A 20,840-nucleotide genomic window follows, 5' to 3' on the forward strand; every position below is an offset into this window, starting at 1 on the left:
GTTATCATGAAATTGACCAAATATGCACTTTTATTGGTTTTGAAAGCAAGTTCCTCAATTGAACCAAAATCACAACCATGCTTCCTTGTCTCCATCTGATGTGAATGATGATGTGTAGTACATTAGATAATGAGAGGCTGTTCATTAAATTAGTAAACAAATATTCCAATTGATTGTTGAACCAAATTCCAATGTGTGTGTGTGTGTGTGTGTGTGAGAGAGATCTTCAGGGGTTGATCCTCACAGAGGAGGTGACAAGGTACTAAGGCTTCTGGCAATTTACTGTGCTTAAGACATGTGAAGCTAAGTAAAATACTGGCCATCCATACAGACAGGAATGTCCTTTACCGTCATACCCCACCGTCCCCTCCCTCAGTGATCAGTGTATTCCTGTGAGGTTTTATTATGTTATATATTTCTATTGTTTTTTCTTTCTTTCTTTCTGCAGGATGAATACATTGTGGAGGAAACGGAACCTGAAATAGATGATGAACAAGTCACAAAATTGGTAGAGCCTATTCTACTTGAGTATTTTGAACATGGGGACACAGGTGATTTCAAGGTGAGTGTTTGAGCCTTTTTCTTCTTAGTATGTTGAAACCCTTTAGCATTCGGATCAATCTGTCAAATGTCATTCTTATTTATTCACATTGTTTTGAATTAATCATGGATTATCTTGTAGCTTTGAGATGTTTTTATGCACTGATCTAACAAATGTATAAACAATTAATTCCTTGGAAAGTCTGATTCCTCAATCTGTCCTTAAACTTGCTTTATTTCGTGTCTTTGTCAGGACTCTCTTGAAGATTTAAACATGTCAAAGTACACGCCGCAGATTGCTGAGATGGCTATAAATCTGGCTCTGGATCGGAAAGGATTGCAGAGGGAGATGACATCTGTTTTGATATCGGATCTCTATGGAGATTATCTCTCTCATGAAGACATAGCTAATGGTTTTGACAATGTCTTAAGAAGCCTTTCAGAGTTAACCTTAGATGCACCAGAAGCGCCATTGGTAAGTGATAGCAAAGCACCTTTTTCAAAGTTGTTTCCTCTACATTTTTGAAGGCCATTCACTGGAATGGTAACATAGTTGGCCACTGCATTCACTTTCATTAGCTGAATTTTAGTTTCAGTTTATATACCCCACTCTCAGCTTGGCTTCGGTATTAGGGATCACTTGTTTCAGTTATTAGACTGTGGCCATGCTGGGGTACCACCTTTGAAGAATTTCTAGTCTCAGGAATCAACTCCTGTACTTTTTTTTAAAACTTGGTCCTTATTCCGTCAATCTCTTCTGCTGAATGGCTAATTTATGGGGACGTAAATGCACTACACTGGTTGTAAACTAGTGGTGAGGGGCCAAAACACACACACACATATATATATCTCAAGGTCTGGCTTCTTTCAGTTTTCATCTACCAAATCCACTCACAAGGCTTTTGGTTAGTCTGAGGCTGTAGTAGAAAACACTTGTTCAAGATGTCATAAAACAGGACTGAACCCAGAACCATGTGGTTGGGAAGCAAGCTTCTTGACTATTAATAAAAAAAAATATATGGGATGAAAAAATAAGTAAAACAAAATTGTTCATTAAGAAAATATATCAATTCAGAGTGAATGTCAGTGGCATACTCTGCATGTTTTAAGTCACTTTACTGTTAGTAACACTTTTGCTGCTGCCACTAGACATACAATTAAAGCAAATGTACTAATACATTTCTGTGTATAAATCTATCAGAATTAACTTTATGGTAAACCTAGACAAGTGGAGAGTACAGTGTGGATGATTCAGTCTATCTGCAGCATCTGGAGTCATTCTTAACAGAGTTTGGCCTGGTTGCTTTAAAATCCAGTGAATGGCAAGCAGGTGCATTTTTCAGAGTCAAACATACTCCCCTTCTTTCTCTCTCTCTCTCTCTCTCAATAAAGCTGCAGAAATTGAAATATCAAGATGGGTGGGGTGGGGGTCAATCTTTCTGCTGTGTTCTGCAGTCAATGGACTGAAGTACTCTCATGTGGCTAATAATATATTGCACTGCTGTCTTATGTGGCCACTGTATAAGATTGATTTCATGTCAATGTTGGGTTTGTCTCATGGTTTATATTTTGATACTGCTGAATGTAAAGTAATATAGTTTGGGACTTCTTTTTTTTTTGTGTTTTTTACTAGTTTTTTATGTTAACTGCTTGTTTAACTAACAACTGTTCTTATTTTGTTGCTGCTATCCAGGTTGTTGGTCAGTTTATTGCTCGAGCTGTGGCTGATGATTGTCTGCCTCCAAAGTTTGTCAGTAGTTACAAAGGCAAAGTAGATTGCCCGCATGCCAGGTATGTATAGAGACAATATCATCATCATCATCATCATGTAACATCCATTTTTCATGCTGACATGGGTTGGCCAGTTTGGACAAGAGCTGGCAAGACACAGGGCTGTTTGTTTTGACAAGGGTTCTATGCTTTTCCTAATACAAATTTTACACACACACACACACACACACACACGCACACACACACACACACACACACACACACACACACACACACACACACACAGAGGGTGTGATGGGTAAATTGCCATTTCAGATTTTTAATTTCACGCATGCGCATTGTTTATTTTTGATTTTGTCAACTACACAGTATAGTAGGGTCAGTTGGGCACCGTCTGAGAAAACCTGCACCATGACAAAGTTCATTCTGCCAGAAATTTACCAAGAGTGATAAAAATCAAACATCCAGTGAACATCATGGCAACATTATACCTCCATTCATCTTCCCACAAGGCCTCAACAACATGGAGGCCTACATCAAGTGCCCTGAGTCAAGAGGGTGGCTGCTGGAAGACCCTGTGTCTGGCAACAGGACTCTGCACCAATGTCATACAAGCAGGAAAACCCAGTTATGGCTGTCAGACATTTCTATGACCACATCACCCCTAACATTTGGCTACCTAACTCCCCAGACTACAACTCCCTTGATTATTATGTGTGGGGCGTAGTTGAGTAAGAGACCAACAAAACTCCTTGTAACACCAAAGATGAACTGAAGGCAAGGATTATGGCAGCATTCACCAACTGGCTTTCATTGACATGGAGAAAACCCCAGTCCCTTATCTGGTGGTCAATGTGGAAACTAGGGATAGATGAGTGGTTAGTGAGAGCTGTACAAGCCATGTACAGAGATGCTGTCAGTAAGGTGAGGGTTGGCAACGAGTATACTGAAGAATTCAGGGTAGAAGTGGGGGTTCACCAAGGGTCAGTCTTCAACCTCCTCTTGTTTATCATAATCCTCCAAGCAATGACAGAGGAACTCAAGACAGGATGCCCTTGGGAGATCCTCTATGCTGATGACCTTGCTCTAATAGCTGAGTCACTACCAACTGTTATGTTTAACCACAGGTCAGCTCTGATCCAGCACACCTTTCATTGAAATTGTTTTCTTATTCAAACTCCCTTGTGTATCTAGGGGTGCATAAGTCTGTGTGTCATGTCTATGTTTAAGGTAGTGGGATGTATATTGAGAAAGACTTGGTTGTTGTGCTTAGCATGTTAAGAAACTGTTTCGAAGCTCTGTTCTTTGTTCTGTGTTTTTTTTTTATAAATGTTTATTTCTCTATTTGCAGAGAGGCCCTTGATAAAGCTGACATCTTGTTAACTATGAAACATGGAATTGTGAGGTTAGACACAGTATGGGGAACTGGTGGTGGTGTGCGACCTGTAAAGTTTCTTGTCAAACAGGTAAGTAGAGGTGGTGGTGGGGATTGTGTTTCTGATAGTGTTGTTAGTGTGTAGGCGGGTGCTGGATTGTACCTTGCATTTGTGTGTTTGTGTACGCATGATATGCTGGGTGCGTGTGGCTAGATGTATACATGAGATGCTGGGTGTATGTGTATGTATGTGTGTGTGTGTGTGTGTGTGCATAGTTTGGGTACTGGATGATACTGTGTGTGTGTGTGCTATGGCATGTGAATATGTGAAAGTACGGGACAGTACCCTGTGTGTGTGTGTGTGTGTGCATGCGTGTGTGTGTGTGCTATGGCATGTGTATATGTGAAAGTATGGGATGATACCTTTGTGTGTGTGTGTGTGTGTGTGTGTGTGTGTGTGCGCACATACTGCATACCGTCTAGATACTGTGTATGTATGTGTGTATTAGATGTCCCATATATATATTATATGCCTTGTGTGTATGTAAAATTGCAGTAGTGAGTACCTTGTTGTTGTTCCAGATTGTTCTGTTATTGAAGGAGTACATGTCCTCAGGTGATATAGCTGAAGCTACACGCTGTCTGCAAGAGTTGGATGTACCACACTTTCACCATGAACTAGTCTATGAGGTTAGTAACTACTATTACTACTACTACTACTACTACTTTCAGTTGGTCACATTCCATGTGCTCACCCAGTAGCACATTAAAAAAAAAAAAGACCCAACATTTCATCCGCATATAAAAGGTGACTGAAGGTGGTCAAGGTAGGATTTGCACTCTAACCTTGTAAAAACCTCACCAGCAGTGACCCCACAAAGAGACCCACAGGCTGGACGGTTGTCACACCAATTGGTGTGCAGACATCGTCCAGCAGGAAACACCAGCACGTGGCGGATGCAGCGATATGCTGCGACAGTGCATGCCCCACATTGCTGTGGGTGAATGATAAAATGAATATCTAATGAGCTGACGTATTTTATGAAACAGATTGTTGCTGGCTGACAAGTTGGATATAAAGCAAATTGGCAGTGAGCTGACATTTTATAACAAATGTTTAAAAAGCAGATTGCTAATTAACTGCCATGTTTAATGAAAAAAAGATAATGAACTGATGTATATTTAAAAAAAAGAAACAAAATAAAGTTAACGAGCTATCATTTACACATATAAAAAGAATTTTAACAGTTGAAGGTTCTGTTGAAGTTTTCAACTAAGATGGCTGTTGGTTCTTTTTGTAGGCAACTGTTATGGTCCTTGAAGACTCCAGTGACAGAGCTGCTGAAATGATGTGTAAACTGCTTAAAAGTTTGTGTGTTGCTGTGATAATTACTCCTGAACAAATGAGTCAGGTTAGTATTATTAACTAATCCAAATTTAATGAATTGTTTTAGGACTTGTAAATGTCTCTTTAATCATTGTTGATTATTTTGTCATCATTTAATGTTTGTTTTTCATGCATGGCAGGAGTTGGATTGTTTGACAAGGAGCTGGCAAGGCCGGAGAGCTGCGCCAGGCTCCACTGTGTTTTGGCATGGTTTCTATGACTGGGTGCTTTGTATGGGACGCCAGCAAAGGTGCTTTGTATGTGGCAACAGTACAGGTGCTCTGTACATGCTGTCAGCACAGGTGCTTTATATGTGGCATCAGAACGGGTGCTTTTTTTTTTTTTTTTTTTTTGTATATACTGTGATGGAAGTATGTCCTGAAAACTGCATTGAACTAAAAACAGTGACATGTTGGCATTTCCTGTCTACAAACTCTCCTCTAACTCTGCAGTTCCAAATGAAGGTGGAATTTTAAAAGATGCCTTATTTGAAAAGCAGGTAAGGGTTAATATTAGGAAGGGCATCTTACTGTAAAACACTGCCTCAATAATTGGTGTGTATGTATCTAACTCATGCTATCATGGATAAACAGATGTAGAAGGAATGAAGGAATAATATTTATATGTGACGTTATTATCAACTGTTGCTTAATTGTTAGTTTTGTACAAAAATTTAAAAATCAAAGTTGTTTGACTGTAAAAAGCAGTGAAATTGTTGGACCAAATGCTTTGTGTTTAGTTACTTTCCTTCACGTGCTGAGTTCAAATCTCATTAAGGTCAGTTTTACTCTTGAGCCTCCTGGGGTCAATAAACTTAATACCAGTCATGTATTGAGATATTTGAAGCATCACTAGATTCTCTTCCATTGCCTTGTGTCTGTTTTATTTTCAACTCTTATAGGGATTCCGAAGGGTCTATGAGGCAATGCCAGACATCTGTTTAGATGTTCCTGCTGCCTATACGATTCTGGAGAAGTTTGCAACAATGTGCTTTAAGTCTGGTGTGCTGTCCAGAGAATTGTACCAAGAGCTACCTCAGAGGTTTGTACAACATTCAGTATTTTTATCACAAAAATCTGTTGGGGTCAGTTCTTTCCTTTTTATTCTTTGTATTTATATATTTTCAATCTGGGTTACTGTTTGTTTGTGTTTATACCTGTGCAAGGTTTTGGAAGTGCGTGTTGTGTTCTCATGAATCTCCAATTTCCTGTTTCACCGTAAGTTGATCTTGATTGGGAAGTTGTCAGACCATTGGTCATTCATCAGATAATATTGTGTAAAATAAAGTGGTGAGTTGGTAGAATTGTTAAAGTGCTTTGTAACATTTTGTCCATCTTTATGGTCCGAGTTCAAATTCTGCTGAGATCAACTTTGTTTGTCATCCTTTTGGGGTTAAGTACCAGTTGGACACTGGCGTTGATGTAATTGACATGATGATGTGGCCCTCTCCCCAAATTGCTGCTGAAATTTCACACCAACATCATATTATGTAATGTTTGTTTTAAAACAGTAGGGTGCGATTTAAGAGCAATTTGGCTGCTATTTTTTATCAGATTGAGTGCTTATGTTGTGGCTCTTTCCTTGATGTGTCTTAGACAGGTTGACAACTGTAGAAAATCTGGGAAAGGATAAGGATTGAGTGTTTAGTGCAAGGCCTTGCTGGGGCAGTGAGACTTTAATGGTTGGCTTGAGTGTGGATGGTGTATATTTTGTTGATAGTGTATCATAACATTTTTAGAAGTATAAGGTTCATAGTTGTTGTGTTGGTTGTCTTAGTGAACCAATTGGAAGTTTGCTTTTTGGTTTGATGTGTGTGTGTGCACATGATTACATTCAAATAAATTATGATCCCTCTTGTTTTTCCCTTTTTATCACTTTTACAGCTGTTTATATCCTTCTTCTCTGCTGTCTCCTGTATCCCTTTCTTTTTGTCTTCTATCACCCTATTTTTTTTTGTCTCCTGTCTCTCCCTTCTGTTTCCTCTATTTACCCCCACCCTATTCATATGTCTCCTTTCTGCTTTTTTCTTTCAGGGGCCGTAAACGGTTCGTCTCAGAAGGTGATGGTGGTCGTATCAAAGATTCTCAGAATTAAGTTTCCGTCAGCTCTCCCGGTGCCAGTTGAACGACTATGGACATTCCTGTTTCAAACCTGTCTGACTGCTGTAACCATTGATGATGATGTGGCATGGAGGGAGGGAGGGAGGGGCGAAATGAAATACTTCTTTTTCTTGGTTTTTATTTTATTATTATTTTTTTTACATACCAGTTACATACTGGGGATTGATTTGACTATATCTCCGTCCCCTAAATTTTCTGGCCTTAAGTTAGATCATCATTATTATTATTATTATTATTTGGGCAGGAGATGGCAGAGTTAACAAAGCAGTGGACAAATAACTTACCCTTACAGTATTTGTTAGGTTCCTCTTTTATGTTCTGAGTTCTTATTCTGCTGAGGTGAATCTAGACTTCCATCCTTCCAAAGTTGATTAAATAAAATCCCATCCAGTTAGAGGCTGGGATAATCCACTCTAATCTACTATACCACCCTACTTTTCCTAAGCTAGGACAACACTTAAATGAAATCACCATTATTATTATTATTTACTAAATAATATTGGTATTGCAAATTGTTTTCCATTCTCCATTTCATGTTTCTTCAGTTGTGTGCTCAATCCCTTTGTCATTCCCCTTCACCCTCCATCCTAACTTTTAGTATCTGCTCACCCCTAGATGTCTGATCACTTCAACAGTGACCTGGCTGATCATTTTTAAGGGTGGCTCTCACCACCCTTCTGTTAATACTGCTTCTTTTTTTCATACTCTCTCTCTCCATATACACACATACATACATACATCTATATATATATAATATATATACATGCACATACATATATATATATAATATATACGTACACATATATATGTATCTATAGATATATATTGATACATATATATCTATATATGTATATACATATGTATATGCATGTGCACGTCTATATGTGCAATGGTCCTTGCATACATATGTATATATGTTTGAATGTGTGCGATGTTAATGCACATAGACTGTGTGTGTGTGTGCGTATGTTCACACACTGCAAGCTATGTTTGAAGTTTTCTTTGAATTTTAGTATTTATGTTGTTTGTTTAAGAAAAACTCAAGTGTTGAGACCTTCGTTCTCACCTGAGGTGAGGAACCTGTCGACTACATTGGCTAAGCTCTACCCCACACCCATCTTGCTTCTCATCTCTCTGTATTCCCTCCATCTTCTGCTCTTCAAACACAGATCCACTGAATATGATTATCAGATGGCATAGTCATGCCTGGAATGCCTTTGATCATTATAGGTTTCCTGGTCTTAAGGTTAAATAAATGATGCTGCTGTTGCTGCTATTACTACTATTACCCAGGTGGATGGACAGGTTGGGTACCCTGGCACACCTACATTAATGGAAATTCTATAAGAAGTTGTAGACATCCCGTTTGTGACCATCCCATCTTTTTTTTCTACTGGCTTCAGAATAACTTTACAATCTTAAAGATAGAGAAATGTTAGCAAAATAAAACTTCTGTACACACACACACACACACACACATGCATAAAACCTATATTTGTGAAGGCACACTAGTGTGTGTGTGTGTGTGTGTGTGTGTGTGTGTGTAAGTCTTTTTGTCTCCACCCGTCCAACTCAGTTTCTAGAATACTAGAAAGATTTAGGAAATTGTGACATGAGATTTGTCAAAAAATAATTTTTAAGTTGTAATTCTTATTTTTATAAATTTTTGTTGTTTTTATATTGCATTTTTTACCCTCTAATTTTTTTTCTTTTGTTCTTTAAATACGGCAGTGTTTGATTGAGTTTTCCTTTCATTTCTTGACATTTGGATGCACCATGTGTGTTTGCACAAACCCACACATTGGTAACAGTGTTTTTCTTTCACACTTGTTACACATAAGCTGTCACTGATAAGTATCATCCAAAGGCACATGGCCTATTAATTACAGTATTGGGACTCCTGATCATAAGATTGTGGGTTCAGTTACAGGACCAGGCAACACATTGTTCTCTTGAGCAAGATGCTTCATTAATGTTGGTCCAGTCTCCGAATGCCATCTTAGCATTTGTGCACACTTTACTCTCTCTCAAGTTGTCGCTTCTTTGAGGATTTGCTAGATTAAGATCCCGTCTAAGCCTGCTCATGACTAAATATCTAGGCAACTAGCAAATTCATGGTGCATGTTGCCAGGTCATACTCACTAGCAAATGACAGCTGTTCTTTTTTCTTTTTCTTTCTTTTTTTTTTTTGTTATGTGCACACACACACACAAAGTCAATTTTATACCATTTTTTCCCCTTTGAACTGCCCTTCCCTTCTGTCCTCACTCTATCCTTGTTATCTTCCCAACCTTTACACCAGATCTCAAGCTGTGATAGCTACAAATAACATAGGGCAATAACTCTCACTTTTATGATTTTTTTCACCTTTATTCTTTCTATTTGTAGTGAGAGACAAAAGAGCTATTTTGTCATTGTGGCATTGCACAGTTGTGCCATGATGACAAATTAATGTACTTGTACAGCCCTTGTGGCTAATCTGAATGAAATAATGATGACAAAATAGCTCTTTTGTCTTACTACACTGTCCCCCTGTAGACTGCAAGTTGATACAAACAAGCAGGAAAGGCAAAAGACTACATATCTATGGTGATGAAGGTGACTGGACCGATGGGAATTGATGCTTTCCAACCCAAGTAGATTAAGACCAGAGACACTGATTCATCTTGTAAGAGAAACTAGCCATAAGAATCTTCAACTTGTCATTATTTTCCCAAGCTGTGATGACAAATAATACAGTGCTGTGAAAAAGTTATGCTGTGTTTGGTTGGTGAATGTGATGCAAGGCTGAGAAAAATTGTGCATATGAGGAGAGAGAGTCCAGGGAATGTATATGGGACAGGGTCTATTCGGGTGAGTTGGAATAGCGGTGTCACTTTGCATGTGCAATGTGCCACTTGTTGCATAACTGAGGCACATTGAGCACTTGCGTTCATGCTCACCAATGCTGTCTGTCCTCATCTTCTTTGCCTCTGACATGTCTCTCAGTAAATTTCACTTTTCCTTTTTAATCTATTTTTTCCCCTTTTATAAACGAAACATGTTCAGTGCCTGTTGTTGCCTCCATACTATTTTATTATGCTAACATCTAGGATCTTTGATATTCAGTAGACTTTGATTGCAATTTGCAAAGCCGAAGACGAGCTTCTACAAAATGATGCTGAATATCACTGTACCCAAATTCCTTGATGCTAGAATGAAACTTTGGTATGGAAGCAAGAACTTTTGTATCTGTGTATCTATTTTTCTACTATATTGACTTGTGACTTTTCTTCTTGCCCCCACCCACTTCCCTCTGTTCTTTATTATTATAAACAGTATTCCAATATATTATTTGAAATCATAAAAATAGCAAAAATAAACAAAAACAAAAGACCTGCCTAAACTCCACAACTGCAACATCCTTGATTAGATCTCAGGATGTGGTTTTTTTTTCTTCAACTCACTGTATCTCATCTAGATTTTCCATATTTCCACTTCTCCATCTCCAATTTCTATTCACCTGGCTTACCTCAACCTTACATAACACACATATTCAGAAGCAGGTTTTGTGAATATATGTGTATACCTATATATATATATATATATATATATATACATACACATACACACACACACACACATTCAAAAAAGTATGTGTTGCTTATTTTACTATTTGGGGACACATTTTACCTCTTTAAGGAATCAGTATTTTGATTGATTTAAAAAGAAAAATATTTTTTTTCTTCAAATCCCTCCTGTCCTCTCTGCCTTCACAATTCTATTGTTTTTGATCCTTCTGGTGTCCCGCCCCAATCCTACTGATCCTCATAGCCCTAGCCTTATTAACCTCTTGTTCTCCTTCCTTCATCACTGCTCCCATGGTTCTCACCTGGTGTTACCCCCACTCCCATCTGTCCTCAAATCCCTGATGTGTTTAGGGTTTAGAAACTGGGTTCTTTCATTGATTGAGAATTTCTCCAGATTGTCTTCAAGGAGGCTGGTCTGTGTACAAGTCTTAGTGTAAATAAAGTTTTCAGATAAGCAGGGACTCTGATCTTGAGTTTGTTTCTCGTTCCTGATGTGTCGGGGAGTGAGATCTGACTAATTACTTCCTCATCTCAGTTTCTTTAGGTACAACTTTAGGTTTTTCTCTTGCCACCTACCCCTATATAAGTAGGCAGAGTGAGTTCCCACAATGAGTTGGAGTCCTCTCGTGTGTCACGACTGGAATTACCATTGTTTTGGCAGATTATTTTTGGACTTGGCATTAACTTTTGGATAGAAGGGATGACTAATTAATGAATTAGTTTTCATAATTGAAACGAAACTTACTAATTATTAATGAATTGCAACAACAGTCATGGTGATGGTTGTTGTGACTGACTAAATTTGATGAGAGCAATGTTGAAGGTTGAAGACAACTGAAGATGGTGCTGAGACAAGAACCCGGATGAAATATGCAACAGGGATTGAGGCGAGGTGGGCATGGGAAGTAGTGGAACAAACACCTTGCCTGTTGCAGGGAGATTCCATTATCAAGTAGAGAAGTGGCACCACCCATATAAAGTGTGACATTTTGGGGTGAAAGATCAATAGCACGAAAATAAATTCATTTTGTATATTTTCCTTTGCAATGAAATGAGGGTTAAAAAAAAAATGGCATTATATAAAAAAAAAAAAAAAATTCACTAAGATATTCTTTCAGCAATTAATTATAATAATAATAATAATAATGTTTTATTTCCTGACTGTTTAATTTTTTTTAAAGCTAAGGTCAAAGGTGGGCACCGTTTATGAAAAAGTTAACTTTGTCAATCGTTTATCAGTTAATTATTTCCTAATGTAGCAGAAGTTATCAATAAACTGTTAACGTTAATTTTGTTTATAGAAAAAACAAAATATCAGTTTTTGCTCTAAAAACACCTTTAAAAAGTGCCAAAACTATAAAATCCATTAACTTCAATTGAATGAAAGTTAACTTTCGTTAATTCAAGTTGATTTGAGTTAATGGAAGTTAATTAGTCTGATAATGATTTCCTAAGTTAACTAAAAAGTTAATTGTTAATTAAAGTTAACATTTTCATTAATGAATTAAGTTTGGTGCCCAGGTTTGGTTCAGGTGTATGTTAAACAATAATGCAATGTGGTCCTGATTACCTTCCCCTCAAAAATTTGCTTTCATATTTCACCAGCTTCTTTGTCCCCCCCCCTCCCTCATAATTTCAATGTCTTGTTCCCCCACCCCCACCTCCATACTATCACGAACAAGTTTTCTCTTTGCACAATGTTTCATAATTTGTTGTTTATTTTCTTTCTTATGTCACTTCATTCATGAGGTTCGCCCTACCAAAATAAGACCTCACTGCTTCTTCCCATGTCTTCCCTGGCCTTTTTTTTCTGTGGCAGATTCCTTCCACTTGGTTCACTCGGCACTTCTTTATCCAAATGTCCGCCTCCATATGCATCACATCCATTATCTCTCTCTTTTTTTTTTTTTCCTCTTGCACAAAGCTACATGTGATTCCTTTTATACCCAATTTTTCCTCTCGGCTCATTTGTACTTTTGTTGTTCATGTGTACTAATCTTACGCATACAGCATAATATATACATATATGGATGTGTGTGTGTGGGGGACTTGTAAAGGTACTAATTTTCTGTTGTTTAAGAGACAAGTCATGCATCTACTTTTATCTTCGGTTTCTGACAACTCCATCTTAATATATATTTCAAGTGTTCCTTAAAGTGACTCTTGAAGGGTCAGCTGTAGACTAAAGATGATATCTCAGTGACTGGAAGCGTTTTGATAGCATCAGTATGCACCAATACAACAATGAAATACATTTTAACAGCTGGCCCATGGCTTGGCTTCAAATTTCAGGTTTTTCACATTTCACTTCATCAGGCAGCATTTCACTGAAATGTGGACCATTTCACTAATAATTCTCTCTTGTGGACTTCATCTTTTGGAAGTCCATCACACAAAAGAAAATAATTGATACACCAGCATCTATATTAGTCAATTGGGTTTCATAAATGAATTTTTGAAAACATTTTGCAATTCAGTTCCCTTTGATTAAAATCAACCCATATGTTTCTGATGGTCATTCCGGGTCTTATGGCTCTTCAAACTCAGCTTTCTAAGTGACCATTGATTTGTCTTGAAGGAAGTGGAACATGCCTGACTTGTCTCTTTCACTAAAAGCCCCTGTGTTTCTCTGTCTCCTTCGTTGGTACAAAATGGAAATATTGAGAAACACTGTTCCAAGACTATATAGAAAATGGATGGGCTATATTGGAAAATGGTATCCTTGCAAGGTTTATATATATATATCAATAATAATAATTAAAGGATAAAATTTAATGAATTAATAATAATTTTACCAAGTATTTCGGTACGTTAAAATAACCTTTTTAGGTAAAATTATACAAATATTCTATAATTATAATCATGGGTCAGCTAATTGCTTCACCATGTGCCGAATTTAGAAACAGGAATTAAATGCCTTTTCTATTACCATAAAGATCTGCCAGACAGTAACACACTTTTTTTACGTTGGCCAAAAGAAAAAATAATGAATCCACGTAACTCAGATTAGCTACATCTATGATAGCAGAAAAGGCATTTTAACTCCTATTTCTAAATTCGGTGTGTGGTGAAGCAATTAGCTGACCCCTGATTATAATTATGTTTATAATTATAGAATATATATATATATATATATATATATATATATATATAAATGTGTGTGTGTGTGTATGTATATATATATATATACACCTCACCACACACACACACACGAATACATCTTTATACAATTTTTTTTAAATAGTTCTTCAACTAAAAAGGTCTGTGTTTTCTCCTTTAAATGGTTGCTTGTAAATTCTCTTTGGCATCATAACAATTTGTCACATCTCCTTCTGCCTCCATATTTCATAGATATCTTTGCCTTCAGATGGTGTTTTCCTTTTGTTTGTTTGTTTTTCTTTTTCTTTATTTTGGTTTTCTCTTTCTTTACAAAACTTAATCATCATCCAGCGCATGATGAGTGCCACATGGATGGGTGGGTTGTTTGGATGGAGGAGTTTGACACAGGTGAATGAATGTCTTTACTACATTTTATCATAATTTTTATTTTAAATTTTTTCTTTCATTATTTTTTCATTTAAAAACACACACATGCATACATACAAACAAAAAAAAAAACCTGAACTAAAACTTCAAAAAAAAAAAAAAAGCAATCCTCTTTGTGATAAGTCTAACCTTTTTTCTTAATTCAGCTATTTTCTTAGGTTTGTATTCTTGAGCTTTCTTAAAAGCTGTAGTAAAACTTTGAAACAGCTCCATGGTTTTTGTCTTGTTTTTATTTGAACATTAACATGTTTTGATCCATTAACCTGTGTCCTGCTAAACACATACGCTACTGCATTCATTATTCACAACTTCTTGCCCCCAGCTGTTAGAAATCACTGGTTCTTAACTCAAACAATTCATTGAGTCAGGTGTTCATATCTCCATGCTGCTGAATGAAATGCCTTGCAACGGTTAAAGAGCAACCGAAAAAGGGTGATGATCGGAAGGTGCTATATCAGAAGAATATGGTGGATGCTGTAGAATTTCACAAATGTGCTCTTGAATAGCATTCTTGGTCAAATCAGTGATGTCGAGATGAGCATTGTCATATTGCACAGAGTTTTTGGACTTTACTCATCAAATGAGGGTAATGGGCAATGGGATCATGACAGTATCCCATTTGTGGGGCCAGTGCTATTGTGGATTGGCACAGGTCCTTGAGAATGAGGTCATTCTATCAATCTTCATTGAACTGAACAGATTGGCCAATTGAACTTCCCCTCTTTGAAGCTTGAAAACCATTTCTATGCAGTTCTTTCAATAATATTGCCTTCTCCATACACCATACAAATGTCCTGAGTGACATTGACAGCTTTGGAACTTTGATTTGAGAAACAAATGTTGAAAATGCTCATTTTTTTTTTTTGTTCTACTTGGCATTTTGTCAGGTTTGAAAAGTGGTAAATTTTATTAAAACTTCAGGAATGAAAAACAAAACTTATAGAGGAAGAACTGCTACAAAATAATAAAGTTTTTTTTTTTTATTTATTTACACCCCACCCCCCCAAAAATGCTTTCAATAAAAATATTTTTTTGTGTTAACCCTTTAGCATTCACATTACTCTATCAAATGTGATTTGCATTCATTTGAATTAGTCATGCATTACCTTGTAGTATTAAGATTTCAGTGATGTGATTGTATATTTTTAATATGACATTGTAAGGTAAGTGTGAGAGGCCAGATCCAGCCAGTTTGAACATAAAACCGGGAGAATGTTTCGATAGGATATGGCCAGTTTAAATGCTCATGGGTTAATTCAAATAATGTTGGAAAGAAACAAATAAATTTATTCTGATACCTCACTATTTCTTGCCAGCCAGTTCCTGGCAAAACTTTAAATCACAAAGAATAAACTATTTCAAAGGATCCTAGCAAAACAAACTACTAGAAATAAAAAAAAAAAAAAGGAAAATAAGGAAAGCTTCTAACAATGCAGAAAGTTTTACAAAAAAAAAAAAAAAAAAAACCCATTTTGAAGGAAGTAGTCAAAGAAATGTGTATTTACATAGATCTTGTTATTTTAAACTGCTCGGTATTTGAGTTAGCAGTAGCAACTGTTGGTCATTGTATTTTCAGCTGGTGGTGGAAAATGGTGTTGGTGGCATATGTTATGATGCTGGTTGTAGTCATCATGATGTATTCATAGGAGCCACTGGCTCATCTCTGATCAACCATTGATTTTTCAGCTTGAGGTGGTAGATCAGTGTAGCTTCTTTGATACAAAGATTTCCTGCGTTCCTCTCTAAAGCTACTATGGCGGCGTCTTTCTCTTTAGTGGTGTTGCTGCATTTGGTCAGGTGTTTGTAGGAGAAAAACACAACTGTAGTGAAGTACTCCTTCATTTGGATGTGGGGGGTGGTTGGACTGTGATACTGATGTAACAATTGTATTTGGAGCATTGTATCTGGTATACTATATACGGAAGCACATGTTAGTGTTGCGAATGGGGAAGTGCCCAAGGCTGTTTTTCTGCGCATGACCACCTCATTGATAGGTGTTTGCATAAGGATGATCCTGAATGGTCCAGTAGGATGCTGATGCCTTGTAAATGGTGGAGGTGGTCTTCTCATTAAAGTGAAGAATCTACAAGAAGCAGGTCTTAGATCCTTCTTGCCACATTCATTTGGCTTATGTTCATGTATGGAGTTAACAGCAGACGTCGGATATCAGTTGGTGTCCAGTACCTGAGGCTCTGTTACAAAGATGTGAGATGGCATGAAGCCACCCTCACTGGAAACACACTGAAAGACCTTCACAGTTTTGGAGGAACTTGCTTTTCTTGATATCCGTGCTATGTCTTAAAGCCTTTATGGTGTCCACAGAGTATTGAGCAGCAGTTATGATGTCAGCAATTGGACACCCAGTGCAAATCTTCATAGTACAGTTAAACTATTGTCCAGTGTCCAGATGGCTTCCAGTCCTCTTATGTCAGCCAACTTTTTCTCAACTACAGCTTTAATCTTTATGCTCTCCTACACCATTGTCTGTTCACTAATACATCAAGTTATTCCTGATAAACAGAGACATATGGAGACATAAAAATCATCAAATTTCACCTGAACTGACTTCACCTGTACAGGTGTCACGTAAAGAGCACTCAGTCTACTCTGTTGGGTGGTTGGTGTTAGGAAGGGTATCCAGATGTAAAAACCATGTGAAAACAGACACTGAAGCCTGGTGTAATCTTCTGCCTGGTCATCTCCTGTCAAACCATCCAACCCATGCCAGCATGGAAAACAGACGTTAAATGAGGATGATGATAAAATATATAATCATCATACTTTGATATGTGTTTTCCGCTTTGGCATGGGTTGGACGAGAGTCCAGTGAGGCCCAGAGTCACGTTAACGTCCAGTGTCATTTTTGGTATGACCTCTACAACTGGATGTTCTTCCCACCACCAACCACTTCTTTGCTTGTACTGGTGTTTTATTTTTTCATGCCACTCGCACAAATGTGGTTGCCAAGTAACTTGCAAGATGAGAAAAGAAGAAGAAAAAGCCCCCTCAACTAAGTAGGGGGAGTATTTAAGAAGGGGGCCATGTGTTGAGAAGCTAAGCTATGGTAGAAAGACAAGGACAGGTGTGTAGTGACGCATAGTAGGAGACACATGGCTATCCTGCATTATATTGGACGGCGGGAATAGCTAGAAAGAAGGTAGAAATATGATAGGTTGGTGTGTTTCGAGGAAAAGTTAGTTCTCGACAGAAGTATTCACATAAGAAACGAGAAGAACGATGCTGAACTTTTATCACAGCTGTCCAACAAACTTTTTATTATATCTTCCAAGATGGAGCCTGGCAGAAACCTCAAACACGCATTTCCTCAAAGTACAAAATCTCTTCTTGATTTATACACACACACCTTTATAAAGACATACATCAATCAATGTATCCCTCCTTTCCCAGGAAAAAATTATTCCGAAAACAAAATACGAAACAAATGCTACCAAAACAACGACTGCCTCCGTTACATCACGTGACATTCGGTGTCGTTGTTTTAGTGTCCCCTCTCATTTTAAACCGTCCTCCACACTTTGGATCCGAGAAACTACTTACAGTGTCTTATATTGTACGTCAAACTAAACTGTCAGTTTGTCCTCTCTTTGCGCTCTTACTATTCGATGCCTGCTTTGCTTGTAAACAGTTTAGTGTCAGGAAAAATACATCACCGTCTGATTGTCACTGGTTTAACATCAATTTTCTCAAACAAGATCGAGACACGTCCTTTTGCTTTTACATGGAACTGAACTCTCTCCATCTTTTCTTTCTTTTATCTAATTTTTCGTTCATTTCTGAAGCCGTTGACTATCGGTCATCTTCTACAGCTCAGTTTTAGAAACGAGCCAGCTCCAAATCAAATCTGATAAACTGAAAGCGAAGCTATGAAATGGCGGCCAGTGTCCTTGCTGACCAAATTTGGCCGAATTTCTTTCACTCTCGTCCAGGTAGGTTGCATGGCTTACTGTGTGAACAGCTATATTGGCAGTGTGGTTTACTGCTCCGGACCGTCTATGGAACCAACAATACTCAACCGAGACATCGTCCTCACTGAACAGATCTCGGTGAGACGAAACAGGCTCCAGAAAGGTGACGTCGTTGTTTCTATCTCTCCCGAGAACCCTAAATCGTTCATCTGTAAAAGACTTGTGGCCTTCGAGGGCGACTGCATCTACAACGACATTGAGAACTGTTTCCAGTATGTATCCCGTGGACATGTCTGGTTGGAAGGGGACAATAAGTCAAACTCAAGTGACTCGCGTTTCTACGGACCAGTCCCTTATGGGCTGTTGAAGGGCAGAGTTTGCCTCAAGATCTGGCCTCTCTTTAAATTCGGCAAGCTGCCTTATTGTTCAGACAATATAGACTGATGGAATTGATGGGACATTTTTCTTTCTAATCTATCTACCTATCTGTCTGTCTGTCTATTATATATATATATATATATATATATATATATATATCAATATATCAATGTGTGAGTGCTTTTCTTATGAAGACTTGTTTGTTTAGCCCCAGGTCAAGGATCAAAGGTGTTTCAGCTGTGAAAATACTGTTTTATTGATGATTTTTAAAAAAAATTCAGACAATGTATTTTGGACTACGTTATCTAATGTGTTCTTAGCGTTTTATTTAACATGGCAGAGTGTAATCTGAGGGGCATTTGGCTAATGTTTCTGTCAGTCTTATTGAGCCCGCGAACGTTACATCGATAGGTGTTTCTATATTTGTGTATCGTGTTTATAGGTAATCCATACATGTACCATGTATGTATATATACATACATGCATGTATGATGTCTTTGTTTGCAAGACATCATATATGCATGTATGTGTGTATATACAGATGTATATTTGTTGGTATGTTATATATATATATATGTCAAGCCAAGTAAAATAATAGTCATGGCCGATGCCAGTGCCATGTGTCTGGCACTCTTGCTGGTGGCATGTAAAAAGCACTGAACGTTGGGCCTCGTGGGAAACAGTGACAGGTGACCGAAGCCTTTAGCAATATACCGTGCTTTAGAAAACCTGTCGAGCCAAGTGAGATCAAAATCGTGGCCGATGCTGGTATAAGGTAACTGACACCCGTGCCAGTGGCACGTAAAAAGCATCCACTACATTCTTGGGGTCCATTCCAAATCAGACTGGAACCTGGTGCTGCTCTCCGGCTTACCAGTTTTCAGTCAAACCGTCCAACCCATGTCAACATGGAAAACGGAGGTTAAGTGATGCTGATGATGATGATGATATATGTTTATATAAGTATCTGTGTGTGTGTGTGAAGAGCACATGGGTAGGATGTTGCACTCCTGATTGCAAGAGAGTGGTTTCAGTTCCCAGGCTGACAGTGTATTCAACCATGTTTGGGGAACTGTGAGAAAGACTGGAGATTAGTTCCGATGAAATGCTGGCCCACCTTCCTCACCAGTGGAGTAGCAACACGTGCATTGTGACAAGCAGTGTACTATGGCACTCAGTAGTCTGGTTGATGCAAGTGATAAATATGCATGTGTGTGTGTGTATATCAATCATCATCATCATTTAACGTCTGTTTTCCATGCTGGCATGGGTTGGATGGTTTGACAGGAGCTGGCAGAGCCAGAGAGCTGCACCAGGTTCTGAGATTGTTTTACCATTTTTTCTGTAGCAGGACGCTCTTCCTGATGCCAACCACTTCGCAGAGTCGACTGAGTGCTTTTTATGTGACACCTGCATATTTATACTTATATATCATCATCATTTAACGTCTACTTTTCCATGCTCGCATGGGCTGGACAAAGTCTGTTTGTGGCCTGATGTCCTTCCTGTTTCCAAGAGAAGTAATATTTCTTAACATGGCCAGACATGTTTCCGTGGAAGATCGGAAATGAAGGACACTGCCTGTATGACGGTGACACTCATTTACAGCTGTCTTGCAATGCTAAGACAAACACACACATATACATATATACGATGGGCTTCTTTCAGTTTCTGTTGACCGATTCCACTTGTAAGGTATTGGTCAGCCTAGGGTTATAGAAGAAGACACTTGCCCAAGGTGCCATGTGGTGGGATTGAACATGAGACCATATCGTTGAGAAGTAAATATATATATTTACTGCAGTAATTGTGGATATTAATCAATGCCATATTTGATTGACTATGAATCTACCGAGATAGAGAAATTAAACACCATCCTATCCTTATCAAAGCTATAGCACTCTGCCTAAAATAGAGAATATTTTAAGAGAGATAAATAATAATAAAACTAATAGTTGGCCAGTATAAGAAAGGTGGGAGGTATTTCAGCAGACCAGCTCAGGAATGGTATTCCTCTGATCATTCTAGAAAAATGTAATATGATAGTTTCCTCTATCTCACCCATCAACTTGCAGAATGTTTATAGCAAAATTCCTACCCCATTAAAACTATTACTGACCATTTCAATTAGACACAGGAAATATATAGAACCAGGCTGTTCAGGTGATGATGGAAATGTTATTTGGTCAGTATTCTAAAGGTAGAGTAGAAGACAAGTTGAGTTAATGAGAATTCTAAAGAAAGATAACTGATATATTATTTACTAAG

General features: G+C 37.9%; 2 protein-coding genes across 2 annotated transcripts in view; both read left to right on the forward strand.

Annotated features, from left to right (window-relative positions):
• LOC106868596 (programmed cell death protein 4) overlaps positions 1–10,526 on the forward strand; it is a 33,963-nt gene extending 23,437 nt beyond the window's left edge. The window contains exons 4-11 of the mRNA XM_014913930.3: positions 449–562; positions 794–1,015; positions 2,234–2,331; positions 3,623–3,737; positions 4,229–4,336; positions 4,948–5,058; positions 5,935–6,074; positions 7,067–10,526. Of these exons, the coding sequence (XP_014769416.1) occupies positions 449–562; positions 794–1,015; positions 2,234–2,331; positions 3,623–3,737; positions 4,229–4,336; positions 4,948–5,058; positions 5,935–6,074; positions 7,067–7,127 (969 nt within the window). The 3' untranslated portion in view covers positions 7,128–10,526. The remainder of the gene's footprint in view (positions 1–448; positions 563–793; positions 1,016–2,233; positions 2,332–3,622; positions 3,738–4,228; positions 4,337–4,947; positions 5,059–5,934; positions 6,075–7,066) is intronic.
• A 7,484-nt stretch (positions 10,527–18,010) lies between these two features.
• LOC149132721 (mitochondrial inner membrane protease subunit 1-like) lies at positions 18,011–18,876 on the forward strand. The gene has a single exon (XM_089362909.1). It carries the CDS (start codon positions 18,153–18,155, stop codon positions 18,636–18,638), a length of 486 nt encoding a protein of 161 aa, XP_089219035.1. The 5' UTR covers positions 18,011–18,152; the 3' UTR covers positions 18,639–18,876.
• The last annotated feature ends 1,964 nt before the right edge of the window (positions 18,877–20,840 follow it).

The sequence above is a fragment of the Octopus bimaculoides genome, chromosome 14 (genome assembly GCF_046866305.1).
Source record: "Octopus bimaculoides isolate indiv1 chromosome 14, ASM4686630v1, whole genome shotgun sequence".
Classification (NCBI taxonomy): domain Eukaryota; kingdom Metazoa; phylum Mollusca; class Cephalopoda; order Octopoda; family Octopodidae; genus Octopus; species Octopus bimaculoides.

Coding starts and splice junctions, on each gene's coding strand:
- LOC149132721 (XM_089362909.1), top strand. CDS start 18,153: ATGAAATGGCGGCCAGTGTCCTTGCTGACCAAATTTGGCCGAATTTCT.